General features: G+C 38.7%; 1 protein-coding gene across 7 annotated transcripts in view; it reads left to right on the top strand.

Moving 5' to 3' along the window:
• Window positions 1–11519: 11519 nt before the first annotated feature.
• The window catches only part of LOC120073376 (ARM repeat superfamily protein), an 80756-nt gene continuing 70175 nt past the window's right edge, over window positions 11520–22100 (top strand). For all 7 annotated transcript variants that reach the window (XM_090312106.1, XM_090312105.1, XM_039026199.2 and 4 more), the window contains exons 1-5: window positions 11520–11853; window positions 11941–12041; window positions 12125–12341; window positions 12470–12551; window positions 12822–13107. In XM_090312106.1, the coding sequence (XP_090168232.1) occupies window positions 11679–11853; window positions 11941–12041; window positions 12125–12341; window positions 12470–12551; window positions 12822–13107 (861 nt within the window). In that variant the 5' untranslated portion in view covers window positions 11520–11678. The remainder of the gene's footprint in view (window positions 11854–11940; window positions 12042–12124; window positions 12342–12469; window positions 12552–12821; window positions 13108–22100) is intronic.

Below are 22100 nucleotides of genomic sequence, written 5' to 3'. Positions count from 1 at the left end.
CATACATGCTTAAGTTACATAAAGACAACCAGGGATATTAAGTTTATTGATTTGTGGTAAAATGAAAAACATCTAAATATGAAAAGTCAAGTAGTGAAGTAAATATCATTTATATTATACATCACAAATATTCGTACAAAGTTGTTTACAAACTACTGGACATGAGAATTTAGGGCACAAACCCCAACACCGTTAATTGCCAGGTACTCCATTAAAGACCGACAATTGAACTCTCCTTACCATAAATATATTATGTGTCTATCTTAACCAATCAATAGCGTGACAACCCTTCACAAATCGCTAGTAAGTACAGCTCAGCCAATAACCGTTATGCCCTTGTAGTTACATCTAACTTCTTAAGTACCACTGAATCCTCCAATGAACATAAGTCATAGTCTTACTATGACTGAGTCCTCTTTTCCAAAGAGAAGCTGTGGCCACTATGTTCAAGCCCCGGAGTCAACCCTTAAGGGAGTAATCTATCTACTTACCCCTGCTTCGGGGAAGGAGTGAATTCCATCTTGTGTAATTGAGTTCCCAGCTCCTAAATCAGACAAGTCCCCAAAAAGGTAGGCATGTTGAGTTGGCAATCGACCACTCTCACCTATACTAATCAAAGGACCGCTCTCAAAGGCAGGAGTTCCCAAAACACTCAGGATTGAGGTTGTGTCACCTATGGTCGTTTAGGTGAGATGTAAGTCTCCGGTATCAACGACATTATATACAGAGTCTAGTCATCTCGTGGTTCGGTCTTATACCCAGGTTTAAGGCTAGACTCGTGACAAAGGGTTATACCCAGGTTGAGGGAGTTGACTATGAGGAAATTTTCTCACCTGGGGAGTCTCGTTGTTTTGTAAAGATACACATTGTTTAATGAATAAAATAAGTGTTATTTAATTCTGGTATTTACTCATATCCAATAAACAAAGCTCCTTGGTTATTTTATGTGAACTTAAGCATGTATATGTGATATACAAGTGGATCATGCCTTAAATGATAACTTAAATAGGTCCGTAATATAAGGATTAAGGTGGGATACCTGATCCTGATGACACTACGGATATGGCCCGCTTTGTAGAAGTTTTCAACTGTTGTAAATTACTATAGATGGTAGATCCTATACAAAGAGTAGGATAGGATCATGTGGAGATGTGCGAGCAGGGGTATCGTATACAAAGAGTTTATATAAGACCTGGACCACGAGATGACTAGACTCTGTATATAACGCTGTTGATACTAGAGACTTACATCTCACCTAAACGACCATAGGTGACACGACCTCAATCCTGAGTGTTTTGGGAACTTCTGTCTTTGAGGGTGGTCCTTTGATTAGTATGGATGAGAGTGGCCAGATTGCCAACTCAACATGCCTACCTTTTTGGGGACTTGTCTGATCTAGAAGCTGGGAACTCAATTCACAAGATGGAATTCACCTTTTTTCCCGAAGCAGGGATAAGTAGAGAGATTTCTCCCTTAAGGGCTGATTCCGGGGCTTGAACATAGTGGCCATAGCTCCTATTTGGAAGAGAAGACTCAGTTATAGTAGGACTATGACTTATGTTCATTAGAGAGATCAGTGGTACTTAAGTAGACAGATGTAACTACAGGGGCATAAAGGTTATTGGCCTAGCTGTATTTACGAGCAATCTGTGAAGGGTTGTCGCACTGCTAATTGGTTAAGATAGACACATAATATATCTGTGGTAAGAAGAGTTCAACTGTCGATTTTTAGTGGAGTGCCTGACAGTTAACGGATGGTGGATCCCGTGACTAAAGAGTTTAGCCAGTTATTCACGTATGAGATACATCTAGTGGAGGATTGATGTAAATGAGATATACATTAAGTACCATGAAATAGAAAAAAAACTATGGTTTATATGTTTCATGAGATGAAATATTAAAACTATAGGTTATAAATATAGTATGATAAGTTAGTTATCATTTGGACAACTAATTCCTTTTCTTTAATAACCAATTGAGTGGGTGGTTAAAGGTGATTCATGGCAACCATGAGATAAAAAGGAAAATGGTTTTACTAATTTAAGTAAGTTTTTATAAAAAGTTTTTAAGATTTCTCTCTTGCAGCAAAAAAAAAAAGGATCTCATGGAGTTGTCAAGTAAATATAGATTTACTAAACGACAGCTTGAGCTAGCTAACCGATCGTGCAGTGGTGAGCTAAGCGATCGTACAGTATTCACTAAACGATCGCATTGCTTTTGCTAAACGATCGATTGCCCAAAGTAAACGATCATGTAGTGTTTGTGGGCGACAGACACGAGCTAAATGATCGCATAACTTTAGCTAAACAATTGGGCATCGACCTATACGATAGGTCTCCACCACCTCCCACTTGCCTAGTCGAGTACACAGTCAGTGTTTTCTTCTTCATCTGCCTCATACCAAGTCCGAACAGAGCCCACCCTCTGGATTCTCACACCGAGAATACCAAGGTAGCCTTGTTGGTGGTGTCATACTCAACTCGACACCATCAAAGTGTTGTGGAAGCCATTCGTGCTGTTGTTGAGGAGTTCGTGGCCGAGGCGATCGTTAAAGACAAGCACAAAGTGTTCGTGCTATGTTGCGGTCGTGTAGATCAAGCATTCGAGGTTGTTGTTGTTTGAGCGGTCCTACACAAAGGAGCGTGGAGACGCATCTTCAAATGTTCATAGAGTTTTCTCTTTGTTCATTTGAGTTTTCATGCTGTAATTTCTATATTAATTACATAAACGTATGTTTTGTATTCAACTGTAATTTGTAATGTTCATTCATGATTGTAATTTGGAATGATCTTATTTCTGCTGCTCATGAAAATCTCGAATCCGATTTCCTTCAATTGATATCAGAGCTAGGTTCTCTAATATTCCAAATTATAACTTTGAATTGAACTCATTTTACAGTCTATCTACTCGGCAATTCATCTAGTGACTTCACGGTCGCATCAATTTTGGAAAAGGTGAAAAATCCATACCCGGGCGGTGGGACTCTGCATTTGTGGTTAATCATTTTCTGCATTTGTGGTTGAGTTGATGAATGTTTCGGGTTTAATTGCCTTTTTGTCAAAGCTTTCAGTATTACGAAGTGTTAATTGTAAGGGCCCTTGTGTTTTTGGGCGAAATTAACTTTGCAATCGAGACTATAATTCAAAGAGTTTAAGTTCATTGAGTCGTTCGTGCTGAAGCTTCGAAGCATGGAGATGCGGTTCTTAACGAAGAAGAAGAAGACCAAGTGTTGGTCGGATCGTGTAGCCTTAGGTAAACGATTGTTGGGATTTAACTAAACGGTCGTTTAGATTTTTCTAGACGATCGTATAGTATGTTCTAAACGATCGTTTAGGTAATGCTAAATGATGGGGCAAATTGTTTACCATATCGCGTAAGTGCTGGAGGTAGATGATCTAGAGGGAGCATGCGATGCTCATCGTTTAGTAGAAGGCGCGCGCTAGATGATCATGTAGTTAGCAAGCTTCATCGCTTAGTTACTACCTAGCTAAGTGATCGCTTAGGCAATGGTGCTTCGTGGCATCATAGTCGTTTAGACGATCGAGGAAGGCGGGCGTTTGATAACGGGCAGAAATGCACGTTATTACAGCGCAAATAAGTAAAACAATGAGGGAATGCGACGGTTAAAATATACAAAATCATGTCCAAAAGCGGTAAACTGAGAATAGTTGGCTTTATTTTTGTGATTTTAAGGCAATTTTACCCGATTCATCAACATTGGTTGTTTATACATGTGATGTATGGTACTTATATGCAAAGTGTTTGTCATATAGTTAAAACCCACCTTAGGTTGTGCAATTATTCATGCATCATGTATTATAATTGTTATAATCGAGCATGAAGAAATTACATGAAAGCATGTGCATGCATCATGAAATATAAGAGTTATATTTTGCATGCAGTGAGCATTATCATGCATCATCCTTTTATTATAAATGTTATAGTCTAAGGGTGAATGGAAGCATGTTTTGCTTGTTTCATTGTTGTTTTGTATAAGTGTTATATAAAAGAAGTAGCAATGAATGGACAATGCATTGAGCATGACACTTAGGCTGTTTATAATTTTTATGAATGCCTTGCATGTGTTAGCTTCGCATTGTGGTGGTTATTTCCGTTTATAACTGTTTGAAAGGAAATTAGACCTAAATCAATAATTCAGAGTTGTATGCGGACTTATGGTGAACTCAAGTTTTTAAAAGGGTTTTAAAATTGGATTGAGATAGACCTAAGTTCAAGTGGTTCTAAAGAGTTTAGTAACCTAGATTAATCTTTTAAAATCGGTTTACGGATTAAATTGGTTAGAATAGAAGATTAAATTTGTTATAAACCTATCTATAAGAGACTTTTTGTCTAAAGCGAGTTCTGGCTAGGCTAGGGTTCTTAAGTTGACGGAAACGTAACACCCCTACCTGGGAACCTACCTGGAAAGGTGAATTAGATAGATTTTCAACAAGCATGCGACGTTTTGGTCAAAGACTCTATTAAAGAGTTTAATGGATGATGATCAAAAGTTGTTCAACTATCCAAGGTAAATGTTACTCTTGGGAAAACCTAAAAGTCAGTTAGTTAAAATCCTTAATCGTTTTTTTTCTAAGTAAGCTAAACCCTAGGTTATAAAATACTTAGTGGGAGGAAGAGGCGTATCAGATGTGTCTATGATTCCACTCACGTTTCTCCTTGTATGTTCACACCGTGAGATTCATGCTTGGCCTCGTGGTGCCCTGGGAGCATTCCCCTTTGGATGGCGTTTGCATGAGTCAATATCAAGGTGGACGGAGAGAGTCTTTATAGTAAGTGGGTGAAGGGTGTGTGTCAACACGTCCTATGGTCTCTATCATTGGTTCACACCGTGAGATCATTTTGTACTCCCTCGTGTCACCTTTGATGCGTCCCCCTTCAGATGGGTTTTGTGCAGTTGGTCAATATCAATGTGAACTCCATAAATGGATAGGGTCACTTTAGGTTTTGCCTCAATCGGATTTTTTCCCTTCGAATTGGTCTTTTGAGACGGACCTTTAGGGCTTAAAATGGCGGGTCACACTTACGGGAGATTGTTAAGCAAGTTAATGATCTTTTGGCCAAATCAATGATGGCTAGTCGCTATAGGAGCAAGAGTTGTTCTGTTATTAATGACTGGTTGAGATCTTCTCAATTTAGAGGAGGGATAACTGACCTCCCTTCGACGACTTTTATTCTAAACCTTTGAAGTATCATTGCGAAACTAGATGTCACATGGGGTTCATGTTAGTTTTGCTAAAACATGTTGTTTTGTTTTACAACAGGTATTTGCTTAAAACCTAACGTAGGTCAATGTGTTTTTCTTTTCAACAACTCATTAGTATTTCCTTCTAAAGCTTTTACAAATGATCGAATATTTACAGTGGAAAGAATCCCGTGAAACAAATTTCATGGCAAACAACCTTGATCGCACTACTCTCCAAAAGAGGAGACAAGACAGTAAATATGATTTATTGGTCTTGGAGACGTGTTTGGTAGAGAATGTTGATTCTACCTGGATCCTTGATTCAGGTGCTACCAATCATGTCAGTTCCTCTTACCAATGATTCAGTTTCTGGTAAACGTTGCCACAGGGAGAGATGACTCTTCAAGTCGGTACTGGTGAGGTTGTTTCAGTTGTTGTTGTAGGTAGGCTGAAGTTATTTGTTGACAAGAAACATTATCTGTTACTGGATAATATTTTTTGTAGTTCCTCATATTAAGAGGAACTTAATCTCGGTTGCTTGTCTCATTAAACAAGGCTATACCGTCTCCTTTTCTGAGAATAAAGTGTTTATTTTCAATAATGGAATGGAGATTGGTTATGGTTCAATGGAAAATAACTTATATGTACTAAGGTCGTTAGTCATAAAAGCCTTGTTTAACATTGAAATGTTCAGTACGACAACAACAACTAAAAGGCCAAAGGTTTTTCCAAAGGAAAACTCCCATCTTTGGCATCTTAGGTAGGTCACATCAACCTCAATAGAATTGAGAAGTTAGTGTAAAGTGGACTTCTAAAGAGTTTAGAAAAAAACTCCTGGTCGGTATGTGAATCATGCCTTGAAGGCAAGATGACCAAACGACCTTTTACTGGAAAAGGTTAGAGAGCCAAGGAAACCTTGGAGCTTGTACATTCAGACCTCTATGGTCCGATGAATGTTAGAGCTCGAGGTAGGTATGAATATTTCATCTCTTTCATAGATGATTATTCAAGGTTTGGGTATCTCTTCTAGACTTCGAGACGGGGTGCGAGGTATTGTGCAAGCTCTGAAGTCTCCCACCTACGCCGCAACATTTCGAATGGTAGGACATGTGGGCTGTCCTTTAGGGATAGAGTTCCTGAAGTCCTTGACAGAAGAACCTGCCCCAAGCCAAAAGAGGAAAGCTGAGCAGAAAGCTCGGGGACCTCCATAGAAGGTTCAAAGTACAGACAGGTCACTAGGGCACGCCCAACGGCAAACTACTGCTTCAGGAGAAGTTTGAAGGGAAAGACCGGTGTGCAAGTCATGTGGGAATCTTGATAGTGTCGAGTTGAGTATGACACCACCAAGAAGGTTACCTTGGTATTCTCGGTGTGAGAATCTAGAGGTGGGCTCGATATGGACTTGGTTTGAGGCAGAAAACCAGAGGAACCACAATCGTGTATACGATTGAGCAAGTGGGAGATGGAACAACCTATCGTATAGGTCGATGCCTAATCGTTTAGGAAAAGCCATGCGATCGTCTAATAAAAGCTATGCGGTCGTTTAGTTCATCGTTTAGCTGAGTGTCTATCATGTAAGAAACTCCACGATTGTTTAGCTAACTCCAAGTTGTCGCTTAGTAAATCTGATTCACTTGACAACTTCTCCGTGAGAAATTTTCGAGAATAGAAATCTCAAAATCATAATTTCTTTTCTTTTTTAATTCTCTTACTAAAATTAGGAAAACATTTTTCCTTTATCTCACAGTTACCAGAAAACCACCAATAACCTCCCACTCAATTGGTTATTAGAGAAAAAGAGATAATTATCCAATAATTAATATTATTATAAATATAAATGATAACCAACTTTTCATATTATATTTATAACCTATAGTTTTAATATTTCATCTCATGAAACATATAAACCATAGTTCTTTTTCTATTCCATGGTACTTAATATAAATCACATTTACATTAATCCTTCATTAAATGTATCTCATACATCATATCGATCATATCATATATAATCGAATTACCTCTTGTCAATTTGAACATTTCAAATCAACACCAAGAACTGATCCTCAACTGAATCCATTGAGCTACCAAGGGGACCTTATGGACCTATAACTCAAAGCTCTAATAGTACGTGAATAACTGACTAAATTCTTTAGTCACGGGATCCACCATTCGTTAACTGTCAAGCACTCCACTAAAGACCGATAACTGAACTCTCCTTCCCACAGATATATTATGTGTCCATCTTAACTAATCAACAGTGCGACAACCCTTCACAGATCGCTCGTAAGTACAACTCGACCAATAATCGTTATACCCCTGTAGTAATATCTAACTCCTTAAGTACCACTGAATCCTCTAATGAACATAAGTCATAGTCCTACTATGACTATGTCCTCTCTTCCAAAGAGAAGTTGTGGCCACTATGTTCAATCCTCAGAATCAGCCCTTAAGGGAGCAATCTATCTACTTACCCCTGCTTCAGGGAAGGAGTGAATTTCATCTTGTGTAATTGAGTTTCCAGCTCCCAAATCAGACAAGTTGCCAAAAAGGTAAGCATGTTGAGTTGCCAATCTGGCCACTCTCACTCATACTAATCAAAGGACCACCCTCAAAGGCATAAGTTCCCAAAATACTCAGGATTGAGGTGTGTCACCTATGGTTGTTTAGGTGAGATGTAAGTTTGTAGTATCAACGGGGTTATATACAGAGTCTAGTCATCTCGTGGTCCGATCTTATATAAACTCTTTGTATAGGACACCCTCGCTTGTATGTCTCCATATGAATGGTTAGGATTTATCATTTATAGTAGTTTGCAACACTTGCAAACCTCTACAAAGCGGGTCGTATACGTAGTATCACCAGGATCAGGTATCCTACCTTAATCCTTATACTACATACCTATTTAGGTTATCACTTAAGGCATGATCTACCTGTATATCACATATACATACTTAAGTTTACATAAGATAACCATGGAGCTTTGTTTATTGGATATGAGTAAATGCCAGAATGAAATAACAGTTATTTTATTCATAAAACAATGTGTATAATTACAAACAACGAGACTCTGGGAGCATTAGGACACCAATCCCAACACAATTACCATAACTGATCACAACTTACCACTAAGTTGGTTATTGGGAGAAAAAATCGTAACCAATTATCCCATAATTGATTTTATTACAAATATAAATAATATATATTCATGACCTATAGTTTTAATATCATATTTCATGCAATATATAAACCATAGTTCTTTTTCTCCCTTATAGCATTTAATAATAATTCTTCCAATTAATGTATCTAATACATTAAGTCAATTATATCTCACATAATTGATGCAATTTAATTATATCATATATAATCAAATTTCCTCTTGTTAATTTGAACACTTCAAACTAACCCAAAAAATGATTTTCAACATGAATCCATTGAGCTACCAAGGAGACCTTATGAACCTGTAGCTTGAAGGTCCAACAACACATGAATAACTGACTAAACTCTTTAATCACGATATCCACCATCCGTTAACTGTCGGGCATTCCACTAAAGGCCAACAGCTGCACTCTTCGCGCTACAGATATATTTCCGTGTCCATTGGATATAACCAATCAACAATACGATGACCCTTCACAAATCGCTCGTAAGTACATTTGAGCCAATTTACCATTTTTCCCTAGTAATTACATCTAACTTCTTAAGTACCATCGATTCTTCTAATGAACAATACATCATAGTCTTAGTATGAGTAAATCCTTCTTGGGTCGAGAGAAGGTGTGACGCCACATTATTCAAGTCCCAGAATCAGCCTTTAAGGGAGCAATTTATCTACTTACCCATAAATCAGGGAAGGAGTGAATTTCGTCTTGTGTAGCTTAGTTCCCAGCTCCAATTAGATGAATCCCCAAAGTGGTAAGTTTGAGTCGGTGGTCTGGCCACTCGCACCCATACAAATCAAAGGACCGCGCTTATAAGCAGGAGTTCCTAACTCACTCAGGATTAAGGTCATATTACCTATGGGCATCCTAGTGAAATGAAAGTCTCTGTCATGAACAACGTCATATAATGAGACTAAACATTTCGTGGTCCGGTCTTATACAAACTCTTTTGTATAGAGCATCCCCGCTCGCATGTCTAATACATGAATGGTCAGGATTAGATCATTTGTAGCCCTTTACAACACCTGTAACATCTACAAAGCAGGTCACACTCGTAGCGTCAATAGGATAAAGTTTCCCTCATTTATCCATATACTAAGACCATTTAGGTTATTACTTAAAGTACAATCCACTTGTATATCATCACATATATGCTTAAGTTACAACGATAACCAGAGATCTTAGTTATTGGTTCATGGTTAATGCAACTAAAATATCTCATATTTCAAAGAATGTAACGAATAAATTATCTCATATTATTACATCACAATATATTTGTTCATACATGTGTCTACAAACTACTAGACCCTACGAGATTTAGGTAGAGATGTCCAATTTTCCCACCGGGGCCCCGTCCCGATCGGGGCGGAGATTCCTCGATTAGGCAGGGAATGGGGGAAGGAGTGAGGGAAAAAAATTCCCCGTGAGCTAAATGGGGATGGGGACGGGGAATGCATTCCCCGTCCCTGCCTCGATTAGCTTTTACATATTAATTTAGTATAGTTATCTAATGTTATGTTATTATTATTATATAAATATTACATTTAAATTTTAAATTTGATTATTTATTGGGAAAGATAATGAATATGTTTAAATTGAATGTTTAAATTTAGATTATATATGTGAATAATTTGATTTATATTTCTTTCTTTCTACTAAAAAAAATTAATTAGCTTTTTTATGCCAAAATTTGAGTAAAAGGTAACGGGAAAAAATTTCCCGTGGGGAACCCGATCCTTACGAATTCCCCACGAGGAATCCCCGCCCCGATCCACATGGAGAATTTCATGGAGATGGGGAATGAAATGGGGAGCGGGGACGGGGATGGGGAATGGCATCCCCAACCTTGCCCTGCCTCGTGGACATCTCTAGATTTAGGGCATCAACCCCAACACATGAATCCGCATTCACTTATTTAATATTTAAATTGAATTTAAATATTATTAAATTCTCCAATTTCGTTGAATTCGATAATTAAACATGTAATTTTATCGTATATAATTACTAATTACCTTAATTCGAATTCGAACGTTTTAAATTCACTTATTACTTTATTCTAAGATTTAATCTGTTTATGAGCTAGTATAGGGACCTAATGAACCTATAGATCGTGGGCTCCAACAATTCAAGATTAATCGGCTAAACTCTTTAATTCCGTTTAACCAACATTTGTTAACTATCGAGTTACTCCACTAAAGCCCAATAATTGCATCCTCTTTACTGTAGATATATTTCAGTCCACTTGATTTAACCGTAATCAGTAAGTCAATCCTTCATAGGTTGTCTGTAATAACGACTGAGTCAAATGTTGTTTTACCCCCCAAGATTACATCTTGCTCTTTAAGTTCCACCGATCCTCACCAAACCGAATCCCTATTGGGCCAATGAGAGGGTGGGGCCCCTTATTCAAGATATGGAATCAGTATTTAAGAGAACAATCTCTTTACTGACCCTAAAGGTGGGTAAGAGTGAATTTCATCTTGCACTCCATGTCCCCAACTATTTACTCGGTCTTACCCTTGAAATGGGAGGTTTATTGAGTCGGTCCTGTAGAGCCAACCCTCACCTATGAAAATTTAAGGATAATCCTGAATAAATAGAAGTTCATAGTTAGCTCAGGATTAAGGTCGTGTTACTTAGGTCATTGATTTAAAATAGTCAACCTTAAATAGTAAACAATGTTATAAAGTAACAATGACTCATTTTTTGGTCCGGTCTTATACAAACTTTTTACATAGGACGCTCCACTTGTATGTCTCCTACACGAACAATTTAGGATCGCATTATTTGTACTAAATACAAAGTGGACCCCATTTTGTAGTGTTACCAGAATAAGGTACCCAACCTTAAATCATTTTGGCTATGTACTCGAATTTGATCTATCTCTCTATATAAAGCCCAAGTACTCATGTAATAGCCATGAATATTAGTTGATTGGATTTAGGTTTTTAGAAGTGCAATTTACATATTCAATAACATATTTATTGAATAAACTTCATATCTTTATTTCAAATAGAACATGTTGAATATTACAAATTGTGAGTTAAAGGACATATAACCCAACAAACTCTCATTTGGATTAAAACTATATATATATATATACAAAATGCTGAGCATGAGAGAATAATAAATATAATAAATTAGGATATCAGATATTCAGCATTTGGTCTTCCAAATGAGGCCATCTGGAAAAAAAACAAAAAAACCAAAGTCTCTCTTTTAAAAAATGATCCTAAGAGCTTTGATCCTCAAAGTTCCGTACCAAATTCCTCTTCCCTTTCTAATTTCGCGTTTGTTCTCTTCTGCCTGGCATTCCAATGGAAGAAGACGGAGGCGAACTGCTCCTATGGAAGTCGGACTCAGCACCACAATCTATGGCCTCCGTCACTATTGGCAGAGTTATGGTCACCTTACTCGCTGCTCGCCCAAAGAAGCTCCACGACGCTATTTCCAGTCTTTCACCCGACCACCGCCACGGCGCTTCTTCACTAGGTTCGTCTCTCATTTCACTAGCAGATTGTATTCCTCTTTAATCGTTTCCCTTTCAGTATACACTAATGAATTTCACCGATTCCACAGATTCTCTTGACCAATCTCTCTGGTTTCTGCACCAGTATGTCGGGGACGCTGTACAAAACCATGCCTCTTTAGATGAAATCCTCGTCCCCATAATTGAACATGTACTCTCATTCTTCTTCTTTTTCTATGTTTACGACTAAGATACGCTAGTTCGTCTGTAAAAATTTCGAGTGTAATCGTGCAGACTTTGAGGTTCAAGGATAAGAACTGGAAGCGAGGGGGCCAAGTTATGGTGCTTCTTAACTGGTTGTTCCTTGATGAACTTATTTTCCAAACGCTGATAAAAAATCTTGCGGATATTATCGTGAGAAAGGATGATCGCTATGTCGCCCTTGGCTGGTGTATACTTGTCCGTAGCCTTGTGGAGTACGAGTCTGTCCCTTGCGAACTCCCATTGAACGGTAATAGTATCATCCTATGCCAGAATTTCTATTTGTATTCATACAGTAAAATGCTGATAAAAAAACGTCCTCTGTTTCTGGTATTGTTTCCCTTTTTTTGGTTGTTATTTATCTTTCTTTTTGGATAGGGTTAAGGGAGAGATTCAATGATATGTTGAAGGTACTCTGTTCGTGCATTCCACGTCTGACATGTATTTTAAGTAAAGGAAGGTAAATTCCTTCTAGTAGTCATAGCAAGGCTGTCAGCCCCTGCTTTTCATGTTTATTAGTCTATCTTGCTTTAACATTATGGAAAGACGTAAAAATGGTTAATGCTGCAATGAATACCATCTTTTGTTATCCATATGTTGTCATACTAATTTTCAAGACAAATCAAATCACCCCTTTACTTCTCAGTTCTCATTGTGGGAGTATGTCATCTACCTTTGTTTGTGTTCGCCTTATTGGATTTTACATCTCACAGATGACTTGATTTTGCAGTATTATACAGGAAGGGTTTGAGTTACCTTCTCGCCTTTCAGTTTTTGCTGCTGATTGTGTTGTATCTCTTACTAATGCACTGACCACAAAGGCTGAGGTTCAAACTAGGCAGAAAAGATTAAATGCAAGTTCATCATATCAGCAAGATACTTTCTTTTCAAATGTTGTTGATGACCAGCGAGAGAAACCAATCAGTAATTCTTCAAAACACTCAGACTCGGACATGGACTATTTACTCTGGCATCAGTTGAAGGATCTCATGATTTTAGTACAGAAGCTTCTTGCAGTATGTTTCCGTTTGCATGTTATTCTCTTCTTCTGTATTGCAGGGTACATCTTTAATTTGTTACATGTTACTGGGAACCTAGGTTGGCATGCTGTTTTATCCTGGTTACTGATAACACTTATGCAGCAAAATATAAAACATTTGGGAAATGATGTATTATTTTCTAATTGTAAATCACAATTACTGAATCAAATTCCTATCTATAAAACCAAGTTAATCGCTGTAAGTTTATCACAGGCATCTTTATGTGTGTGTACATACATACATACATACATATATAGGAGGCTATTCATTGATATATGAAATATTAAAGATGTACGAAGGGGCCCTATCAAACGGATTACAAAAGATGATCCTAATTAGAGATGAGAAAAGAGTACTGAGGCTCTTAATGGCATGTATATCTTTACACCAAAAGAAAGCATTGAATAAGGTGGAATCTAAAATGTCCTTTGAAGGATTGGTTTTGCCTTAGAAAATTCTAGCATTTCTTTCTTCTCAAGTCTTCCACAAAATAGCTGTAATGCCCAATTGTGTCCTTTATTGGCCTTGAACAGGTGGTCTATAAGCAACAACCTAAGCCAACCATGAGAGTCATTAGGGGTTACCACGGACCATATCTGTAGTAAAGGGACAATTGATAAACAAGTGGCTATGTGATTCAATCTCTATGGCATAAACAACACCATGTTGGAGAGAGGCTATTCCAAAGGGAGCATTTACGAACTCTGTCTATAGTGCTGAGACATGAATGAGAAATTTCCGAAACGAGGAATTTGATACTTTTAGGGCATGACAGCTTCCAAACCATACTGTAAAGATCTCGCACCACAGTTTGTTGAGTGTCAAGGAGATGTGCATAGAGGGATTTTGTAGAGAAAATCCCACATTTGTTGAGATCTAAACCCAAGAATCAGTGAGATGCGTTAGATGGGTGCTTGGGACGAGGTGAGGTAGAGGCCCACTTGGTAATTTCTTCTCCCTTGAGGTTTCTCCTGAAATTCAATGTCCATGATCCATTCTCACTATTCCGAACATCCAAAATGGAAGCCTCTTTGCAATTTGACAGAGTAAAAAGTTTAGGGAAAACCAGTTTCAATGGCTTATTGCCAATCCAAGTGTCGGACCAAAAAGCTATGGCTGCCCCATTTGCAGGATTGAGAGAGTTTTTGCCAATGTTTGTAACTTCCCAAGATCTGTGCTTGATCCATGTTTTCATGGCTTATGATAGTTTTGTTAGGTTGAAAAGGGTCAATGAGCAGTATGCATAGACATTGAGGGTTATGAGGATTTTGTACCAATCATCATGAAAATTCATTTTTTGATCACTATGATGTTACTAGTGTCAAAAGAAGACCAAAGTAGTTGAGGATGCATTGGTTAACTGGCTCACATTAGTGGTGGTCATTAGATCCTTGGAGGATAAAGCTTCTTTCCTACAAGAAGAATTTATGGTGGCCTTTGTATTGCCTCCTTTAATGAAAGCTTCCTTGTAGGAGGGTGGTTGGGCTTCATCGATGAAGATGGAAGAGTTTGACTTATAAAAAGTGGTTAGATTTATGAAGGCTTTGCAACCATTTCTATTGTCTCTAGAGGGAATAATTAGACGATTCTTACTCCCTTTTTAGTCGAGCTTGACTATTTCCATTAAATATCCCCTTTTGCTGGTAATTTTCTCTAGCCAATCAATATGGTCATCAACCCTTATTTCTTTGGAAAACTTTTGGTTAAGGGGGCCGGACAGTAAGGAGGGAATTGAAAGCCTCAGTAACCCATCTCAAAGTGCTCTAATGAAGTGAGAAGGAGAAGGATCTGCTCTAATGAAGTGAGAAGGAGAAGGATCTATATCTAGTAGACTTTGTGATTTGTACTCTTTTACCTCTCGATTCAGGTTCTATATCTATCGAGAAGTTTTTTCTTTCCACGACAATCGATCTATGCGACCAAGTAGTGTTCATGACTAATGGTGGCTGGATGGCTATGGGGGGAGGTCATGGCCGAAAGTAGTTGTTGTTAAATGAGGCGGTGGGGCTGAAAGGGAGCGGATGAGAGAGGGGGAGAAGAGAGAGAGAGAGACTTCATCTTTCTACTCACATATATTCTATATTTTTGTTGGAGTTCAAAAAATTGAAATTGAAGTATGGTTGAAATACCATTTTGGTCCTTGTACTTTGAGACTTTGTTCTATTTTAATTCTTATACTTTTAAAGGTCCAAATTTTATCCTTTTACTTCCAATAAATCATAAAGTCTTTTAAATAATATTTGACAAACATCTCATTGCATTATTTTGAAACGAAAAATTTGTCAAATATTGCTTGACAAGAATCATCACCTGATTTTGACCAAGTAAATTTTTCATCGACTAACTCAACAATAATTTGTCTAAATTGTTGCATTCCTCCGGTAACACGCTTGATTGGAATCCTCTCATGAATCCATCGATCATGTTGAACATCTCTTTCATGATAACCATCTTCTGATTATAGAGTGTTTTGAATTAGCTCGTTTGGATGTCTCTACTTGGTGCTCTCTTTCCAAATCATTTGGGGTGTTCTTCTTTTTTTTTTTTAAAAGAAAATAAGACTTTTCCTTGATAAAATAAAAGAGACTAATACTCAAAGTACAATGATATAAAAAAGTAAATGCAACCATTAGATCCAAATACGACCAATTAAGAACTCATAAAAAAATTTGCATCTCAGTGATCAAAGATCGACTCAAGGACCAAATCAACAAAAAATAGTTACAAGCATTACTAGAGGTAAATATGCTCTCTCCTCTCTCCTATTTTCTCTCTCCCCTTCATCAGTAGCTCCGGTCATTTCGTTACCTCTTCTGATCAACATTTCATTTTCCACCTTTTCCGGTTAGCAATCATTCTCTTGAGGCTTTGTCTTTTTGATTTCGTTTACAAGAAAAGAGTATCATGCTTTCAGATTTTGTTTATTATTGATTTAATGGAAGCTAAAAGCTCTTTGTATAACTCCTTCATTTCAGATTAGTATCATCCATAGGTCTTATACTTTATGCTCTTTGTATAACTCTGATGTACTTTGAGCATTAGTCTCATTTAATTTTATTAATGAAGAGACTTGTTTCCTTAAAAAAAAAAAGGTTTAATGGAAGTTAAGAGCTCTAGTACTAATAAGCACTACTTCTTTGTTTGGCACGTTGGAAATGGCTTCTTTGTAGAAGACGAGTAAGAACCCGAAGACCTTTTCGTTGCCAATAGTAAGATCGTTAGGGGCTCGTTTATTTGAGTTGTTGCTTTGCCCGATACATGTTTTCTAAAAAAATCTGGAGTTGATAGTGGTGTTATCCGTTTATCTAAGTTTCATTTTCCAGCGGGTTGGCTAGCTTCAGGTGGTAGAAAGAATATCCATGTTCTCGTGGAATGATTGTGTTCACCTTTTAGTGTCCGTCCTCCACCCATCAACATGCCTGTCGTATAAGCAATAGTAGATAATCTCAAAAATAAAAAATTATCATTTGATGAGTTTTTACACTTCGTGGTTCAAACATGCAGTCTATCGAAAGCAATTTCAGCTCCACTTATCCATTGCACCAACATTTAAGTATTGATTGAGATTCAAATGAGGAATCAATTGTTAGCATCAGTAGTGAAGAATCTGAGCTCGTTCCTCCTGAAATAGAAACTTTTGAGCTTTCTTCAGTGGATTTATTTGGGGAAGATGTGGCTAATCGGAGTAATCTTGGTAGCCCTTGTTATCCCCTTCTCAAATTCCATCCGATTTTTCTTCTCTGATTGACATTTGTGGGCTCTAATGAAAAATATTTCACCCAAATCTACATTGGTTTCAGCTTGATCGTGAAAAGATTTTCTAATATTGCTTGGATTTTTATTGAATTTCTCACGGTCTTAAGGTTAACCACATTCGTTTAGCAGTAAAGCTTTTATCATATGGAAATTTTTTAAATTGGTCTTGGTGCAAAGTTGTTTGAAGATGACTTTTTCTTTTGGGTTTACGTTTCATTGGCCACGTTCTTGGTCTTGTTACTCTGAAAGTCTTCCTTTGGTTTTATGTGTTGCTTGTCTTGTTCGACTCACCTCAAAGTCTCTTCCTGTTGTTCTTTTTTCCATCTTTTTGTTGGCTACTTTGTTCATTTCTTTGTATTTTTTGGATGCTTAATTTCCTTCATCAAGGTTCTCTTGGTGTTCTTTTTCTTTCCTTCGTTCGAGATTTATGTACTTTGAGCATTAGACTCTTTTCATTTCATCAATGAAAAGTATTGTTTTCTTTTAAAAGAAAAATTCACTACTTCTTTCTCCTTTCGAACCCACGTGGATAAATCATCAACCCTTGAGCCAACTAATGTTTTTTTTTCCTATATTAACTAAAGCCGGAAGAAGAGTGTTTTTGCAAAACCACATATGCATAACTTCTCTTATCCTCTTTGGCAGCCTTCAATTCTAAATCAAATCGACCAGCCTGTGAAGCCTTGGGATGAGTCTGAGGCTGAAAATTTTCAAATGCCGCGAGGACATCTTCGTTCATTTCCTAGAAAACTAGCCACCATTTTTCTTATCAAATCCAGTAGGCACATGAAGATTGGCTAGCCAAATCACACACTCAAAAAATCAATTAGACTGATTTCAGAACTTTGCTAGCTGAATCACTATGCAATCATTTTTCCTTTTCCTCTGGAAGAATTCCTTAATGGGAGATTGTAGCATCCCCACCAAGGCACTAATCCAGCTTCAAGCCATTGTAATGCAGATAGAGGAAAATCTTCCTTTCATAAGTCATAACTTTCAAGAATAAACCATTTCCCTCCCACCAAATACAAAAATATGAATTTCTAATGTAGCAACTTCTGTCTTCCATTTTCTGCTAGTGGAAATAACCTTGAAGATGTTAACCAAAATCCTTCGAATGAGCGTGAAACTAATTGATAGTACTCGGATTATATATCCACAATTTAGGCTTAATAGCCAAGGAAGCCGAGGCCCCCTCCCTCTACAAGCTCTCTGAGCCATTTTCAATGAAAGCAAAAGATGCCCAACCTTCTCCCCCCATTCCTATTTAAAGAAAAGCCTAATAACAACTTAATAACAGAATGATAATGGAACGGAAAATGACAGAAGGAAAGAATAATCCTAATAACAGAAAGATCCCTGGTCCTCATAAAATCCCCTACTCATTTTGCATTACATCATTTTGTCCATTCTGCCCTTTATCTTGCTTGTTCTTCTTTTGGACGTATACTTTCTTGATCAGGGGTCTATCACTACCCGCCCCCTAAAGAGTCACCTTGTCCTCAAGGTGAAAGTTAGGGAATTGTTCAACAATGATGTGCCATTTTCCCACGTAGCTTCTTTCGAGAACAAGCCATCACACTGGATTAACACTTCAAAATCTGTTGGAGAGACTATAGTAGTGCCAACCTTTCGAATACCCAACACTGCTAGTGGAGTGGTTGAGGATGCAGCCCTGTGTTATGCTGCCATGTCTGGGGGGCGGCGATCCTCAGTAGGATGGACCCAATTTCCTTCCGTAATTGGGACACATGAAAAACTGGATGAATGTTCACGTGGGCCGGGAGATCGAGTCGATATGCCACTAGGACGATCCGTTCATTGATCTTGAAAGGTCCAATGAAGCGAGGAGCCAGATTTGGGTGTTTGTGGATGAACGTGCCTTGCCGATATGGTTTAAATTTAACATATACCCATTCATTGACTTGGAACTTCACTTCTTGTCGTTTGGCATCCGCGTAGGCTTTCATCCGTTGTCGTGTTTGTTCAAGTGTGACTTTTAGATGATTCAACATGTCATCTCTTTATTTCAAAAGGACATCCACTTCTGCAACTACTGCAGTGCCAGCTTCATAAGCAATTAAGGGGGGCACTGGGTGACCATAGACTCCCTCAAAGGGTGATTTTTTCAGTGAAATGTGGTAGGATGTGTTGTAGTTATATTCGGCCCAAGCTAGCCATTTTGCCCATTTAGTCGGGGTGTCCATTGTAAAACACCAAGGTACGCTTCCAATCCTCGATTTACGACCTCTATCTGGCCACGGTTTGTGGGTGGTATGAGGTGCTTCGTTTCAATTGGATTCCTGTCAACTTAAATAATTCTTCCCAGAATAAGCTAGTAAATATCGTGTCCCTATCTGAAACGATGCTTCGAGGTGTTCCATGTAATCGAACTATCTCACGAAGGAATATTCTGGCCACTATAGCTGTTGTGAAAGGGTGTCGGAGAGCGATGAAATGCGCATATTTTGATAACCTATCGACCACCACCATTATTGCATTGTGCCCTTCTGACTTGGGTAAGCCTTCAACAAAGGCCATGCTAATGTCATCCCAAATCATTTTTGGTACTGGTAAAGGTTGTAACAACCCTGTTGGCTCCAAGGACAAATACTTAGCTTGCTGACAAACTGAGCAATCCCCACGAAAGATCGTATAGTCGCTTTCATCCCTTTCCAGAAGAACTCCTTCGTGAGGCGTTGATACATCCAAACTGTCCCATTATGTCCCCCCACGGGATTATTATGGAATTCTTGGAGTAAAAGGGGGAAAGTAGGGGAATTCGTAGGTAACACAATCCTGTTTTTGTAGAGCAGTAGGTTCCTTTTCATAGAATAGTCGATTGGTGTCGGATCGTCGGTTATAATTGCCTCCCGAATCTTCCTCAATTCCTCATCTTGGTTGACTTGGCTACAAAAAACAGCTGGGTTGACGTTGTCCACACAACTTAATGCTGTTAATTCGATGGCTGTATGTACTCGAGACAAGGCATCAACAACTGAGTTATCTAAGCCTTTCTTGTATTCGATGACAAAGTCGTAACCAATCAGCTTTGCCACCCACTTCTGGTATTCACCCACAATCACTTGTTCTAATAGAAATGAGACTCTTTTGGTCCATTCGCACTGTGAATCGACGTCCTAACAAGTAAGGGTGCCATTTCTGAACAGCTAACACAATGGCAATTAATTCTCGTTCGTAAACTGCCTTTAATCAATGTGTTAAGGGTAGAGCATGACTGTAAAAAGTGAGTGGTCGGCCTTGTTGCATTAATGCAGCTCCGACTCCTACCCCAGACGCATCTTTCTCGACCACAAATGGTTGTGTGAAATCCGGGAGGCCTAACACTGGAATCTTAGCCATGGCCTTCTTTAGAGTATCGAAAGCTTTTGGGCCTCCTCATTCCATTAGAACTTGTCCTTTTTGAGCTGTTGCGTGAGAGGGAAAGCGATGGACCTGTAGTTGCACATAAACTTTCGGTAGTACCCCGTCAAACCCAGAAAACCCTTCAGTTGCTTCACTGTTGTTGGGGTTGGCCATCTTACCATAGCTTCAATTTTAGACAGGTCAGTTGCCACCCTTTCAACCGATATCACATGACCAAGGTACTCAATGCTTGATGTCGCGAACGTGCATTTTTTAAGGTTAGCCACTAGTTGATTTTCAGTCAAGACTTGCAACACCATGGAAAGATGGTTTACATGTTCATGAACATAAGTGCTGTTATATTAGAATATCATCAAAGAAAACTAATATAAATTTGCGTAAAAAAGGCATAGGATGTCGTTCATTACCGATTGGAATGTGGAAGGGGCGTTTCGTAGGTCAAATGGCATTACCAAGAATTCGTTGTACCCTTTGTGCGTCCTGAAGGCCGTTTTGTGAATGTCCTGTTGTGCGAGATCAATCTTAGAAAATATTACTACCCCTTTGAGTTCATTAAGCAGTTCATCCACAACTGGAATAGGGTAATTGTCAGGAACCGTTGCTTGCTTGGTTCAATGCTCTATAATCGATGCAAAACCTCCAGCTGCCATCTTTTTTCCTAACCAATAGAACCGGGCTGGAGTAAGGGTTGGTACTTGGGTATAATGTCTGCTATCAGCATTTTTGCTACCAATCGCTCAATCTCGTCCTTTTGAAATTGTGGGTATCGATACGGGCAAACCTTGATCGGTCCTCCCCTAGTTTCAACTCAATAGCATGGTCATGATGCCTTAATGGTGGTAGCCCCTCCATTGGTCTAAATACTGATTGGTATTGTTGCAAGACTTCCTGAATTTCAGAACATTCGCGGGTCAGTTCACAGCTGAAGGGCTCTTCTTCAGGTAGAATCCCTACTGCATTTAACTTGAGGAGAATTCCTTGTCCTTCCTCCATTATGTGTTTCATCATAGACTTCAACGAAATCTGGGACTTTACCAAACTTCGGTCCTCTTTCAAATGTACCTACCATTCACCCACTTGGAAGTCCATCTCCGATGTGCTCCAGTCACATTCAATGCGCCTGAGGGTCATGAGCCACTGGACACCTATTACCACATTGGCACTGCCCAACGATATCGGAAAAAAACGTTAATGATAGTTAAATTTGGGAGGTTAAGGACTACACCTTTACAGAAGCCATTGGTTCGAATCAATTTCCCTGTGCCAAGCACAATTCCGCAGTTGGAAGTTGGTGAGCGTGGAAGGTCGATTGTGTTGACCAACTTCTTGTCAATGAAATTGTGGGATGCTCCACTGTCAATCAACACTACCACAACGTTGTCCCTTAAGGTGCCCATCAGTTTCACCGTCCTTGGGGAGTCAAGCCCTGCTAAAGAGTTGAGGGATAGTTCAGCAATTTCGGTTTATGTTGGATCTATTATAGTCGAGTGATGCTCCATGTTTTCTAGTGTAGCTGGGGAAGCTCCTTTGGCATTCTCTGGTCCCAAACTTCCTTCGGCTAGGGTTGAGGGAGATTGTACTGGCTGTGGGGGTTTTATTTGAGCTAATTTGGCCCGATACTGAACCCGTACCCGAGGTCGTATTGGACCTGGTCGTTTTGACAGATGGGCTTTGGTTTGGGCTTGCCCACTTCTTTTTGCGGGCTTTTTCTGTATCTTTGATCAATTGGGCCATTCTCATTTTCTCTTTAATACCCACTAGCTTAAACATCCGCATTTCAACTTGGATGTCCTCCTTCAGCTCACTAACAAACTTACTTTCTAATG

This window comes from Benincasa hispida, chromosome 3 (assembly GCF_027475165.1).
Source record: "Benincasa hispida cultivar pf3 chromosome 3, pf3_genome.v1.1, whole genome shotgun sequence".
Taxonomy (NCBI): domain Eukaryota; kingdom Viridiplantae; phylum Streptophyta; class Magnoliopsida; order Cucurbitales; family Cucurbitaceae; genus Benincasa; species Benincasa hispida.
The sequence above is the reverse complement of the archived record's forward strand: the minus strand, read 5'-3'. Positions and strand labels throughout refer to the sequence as shown.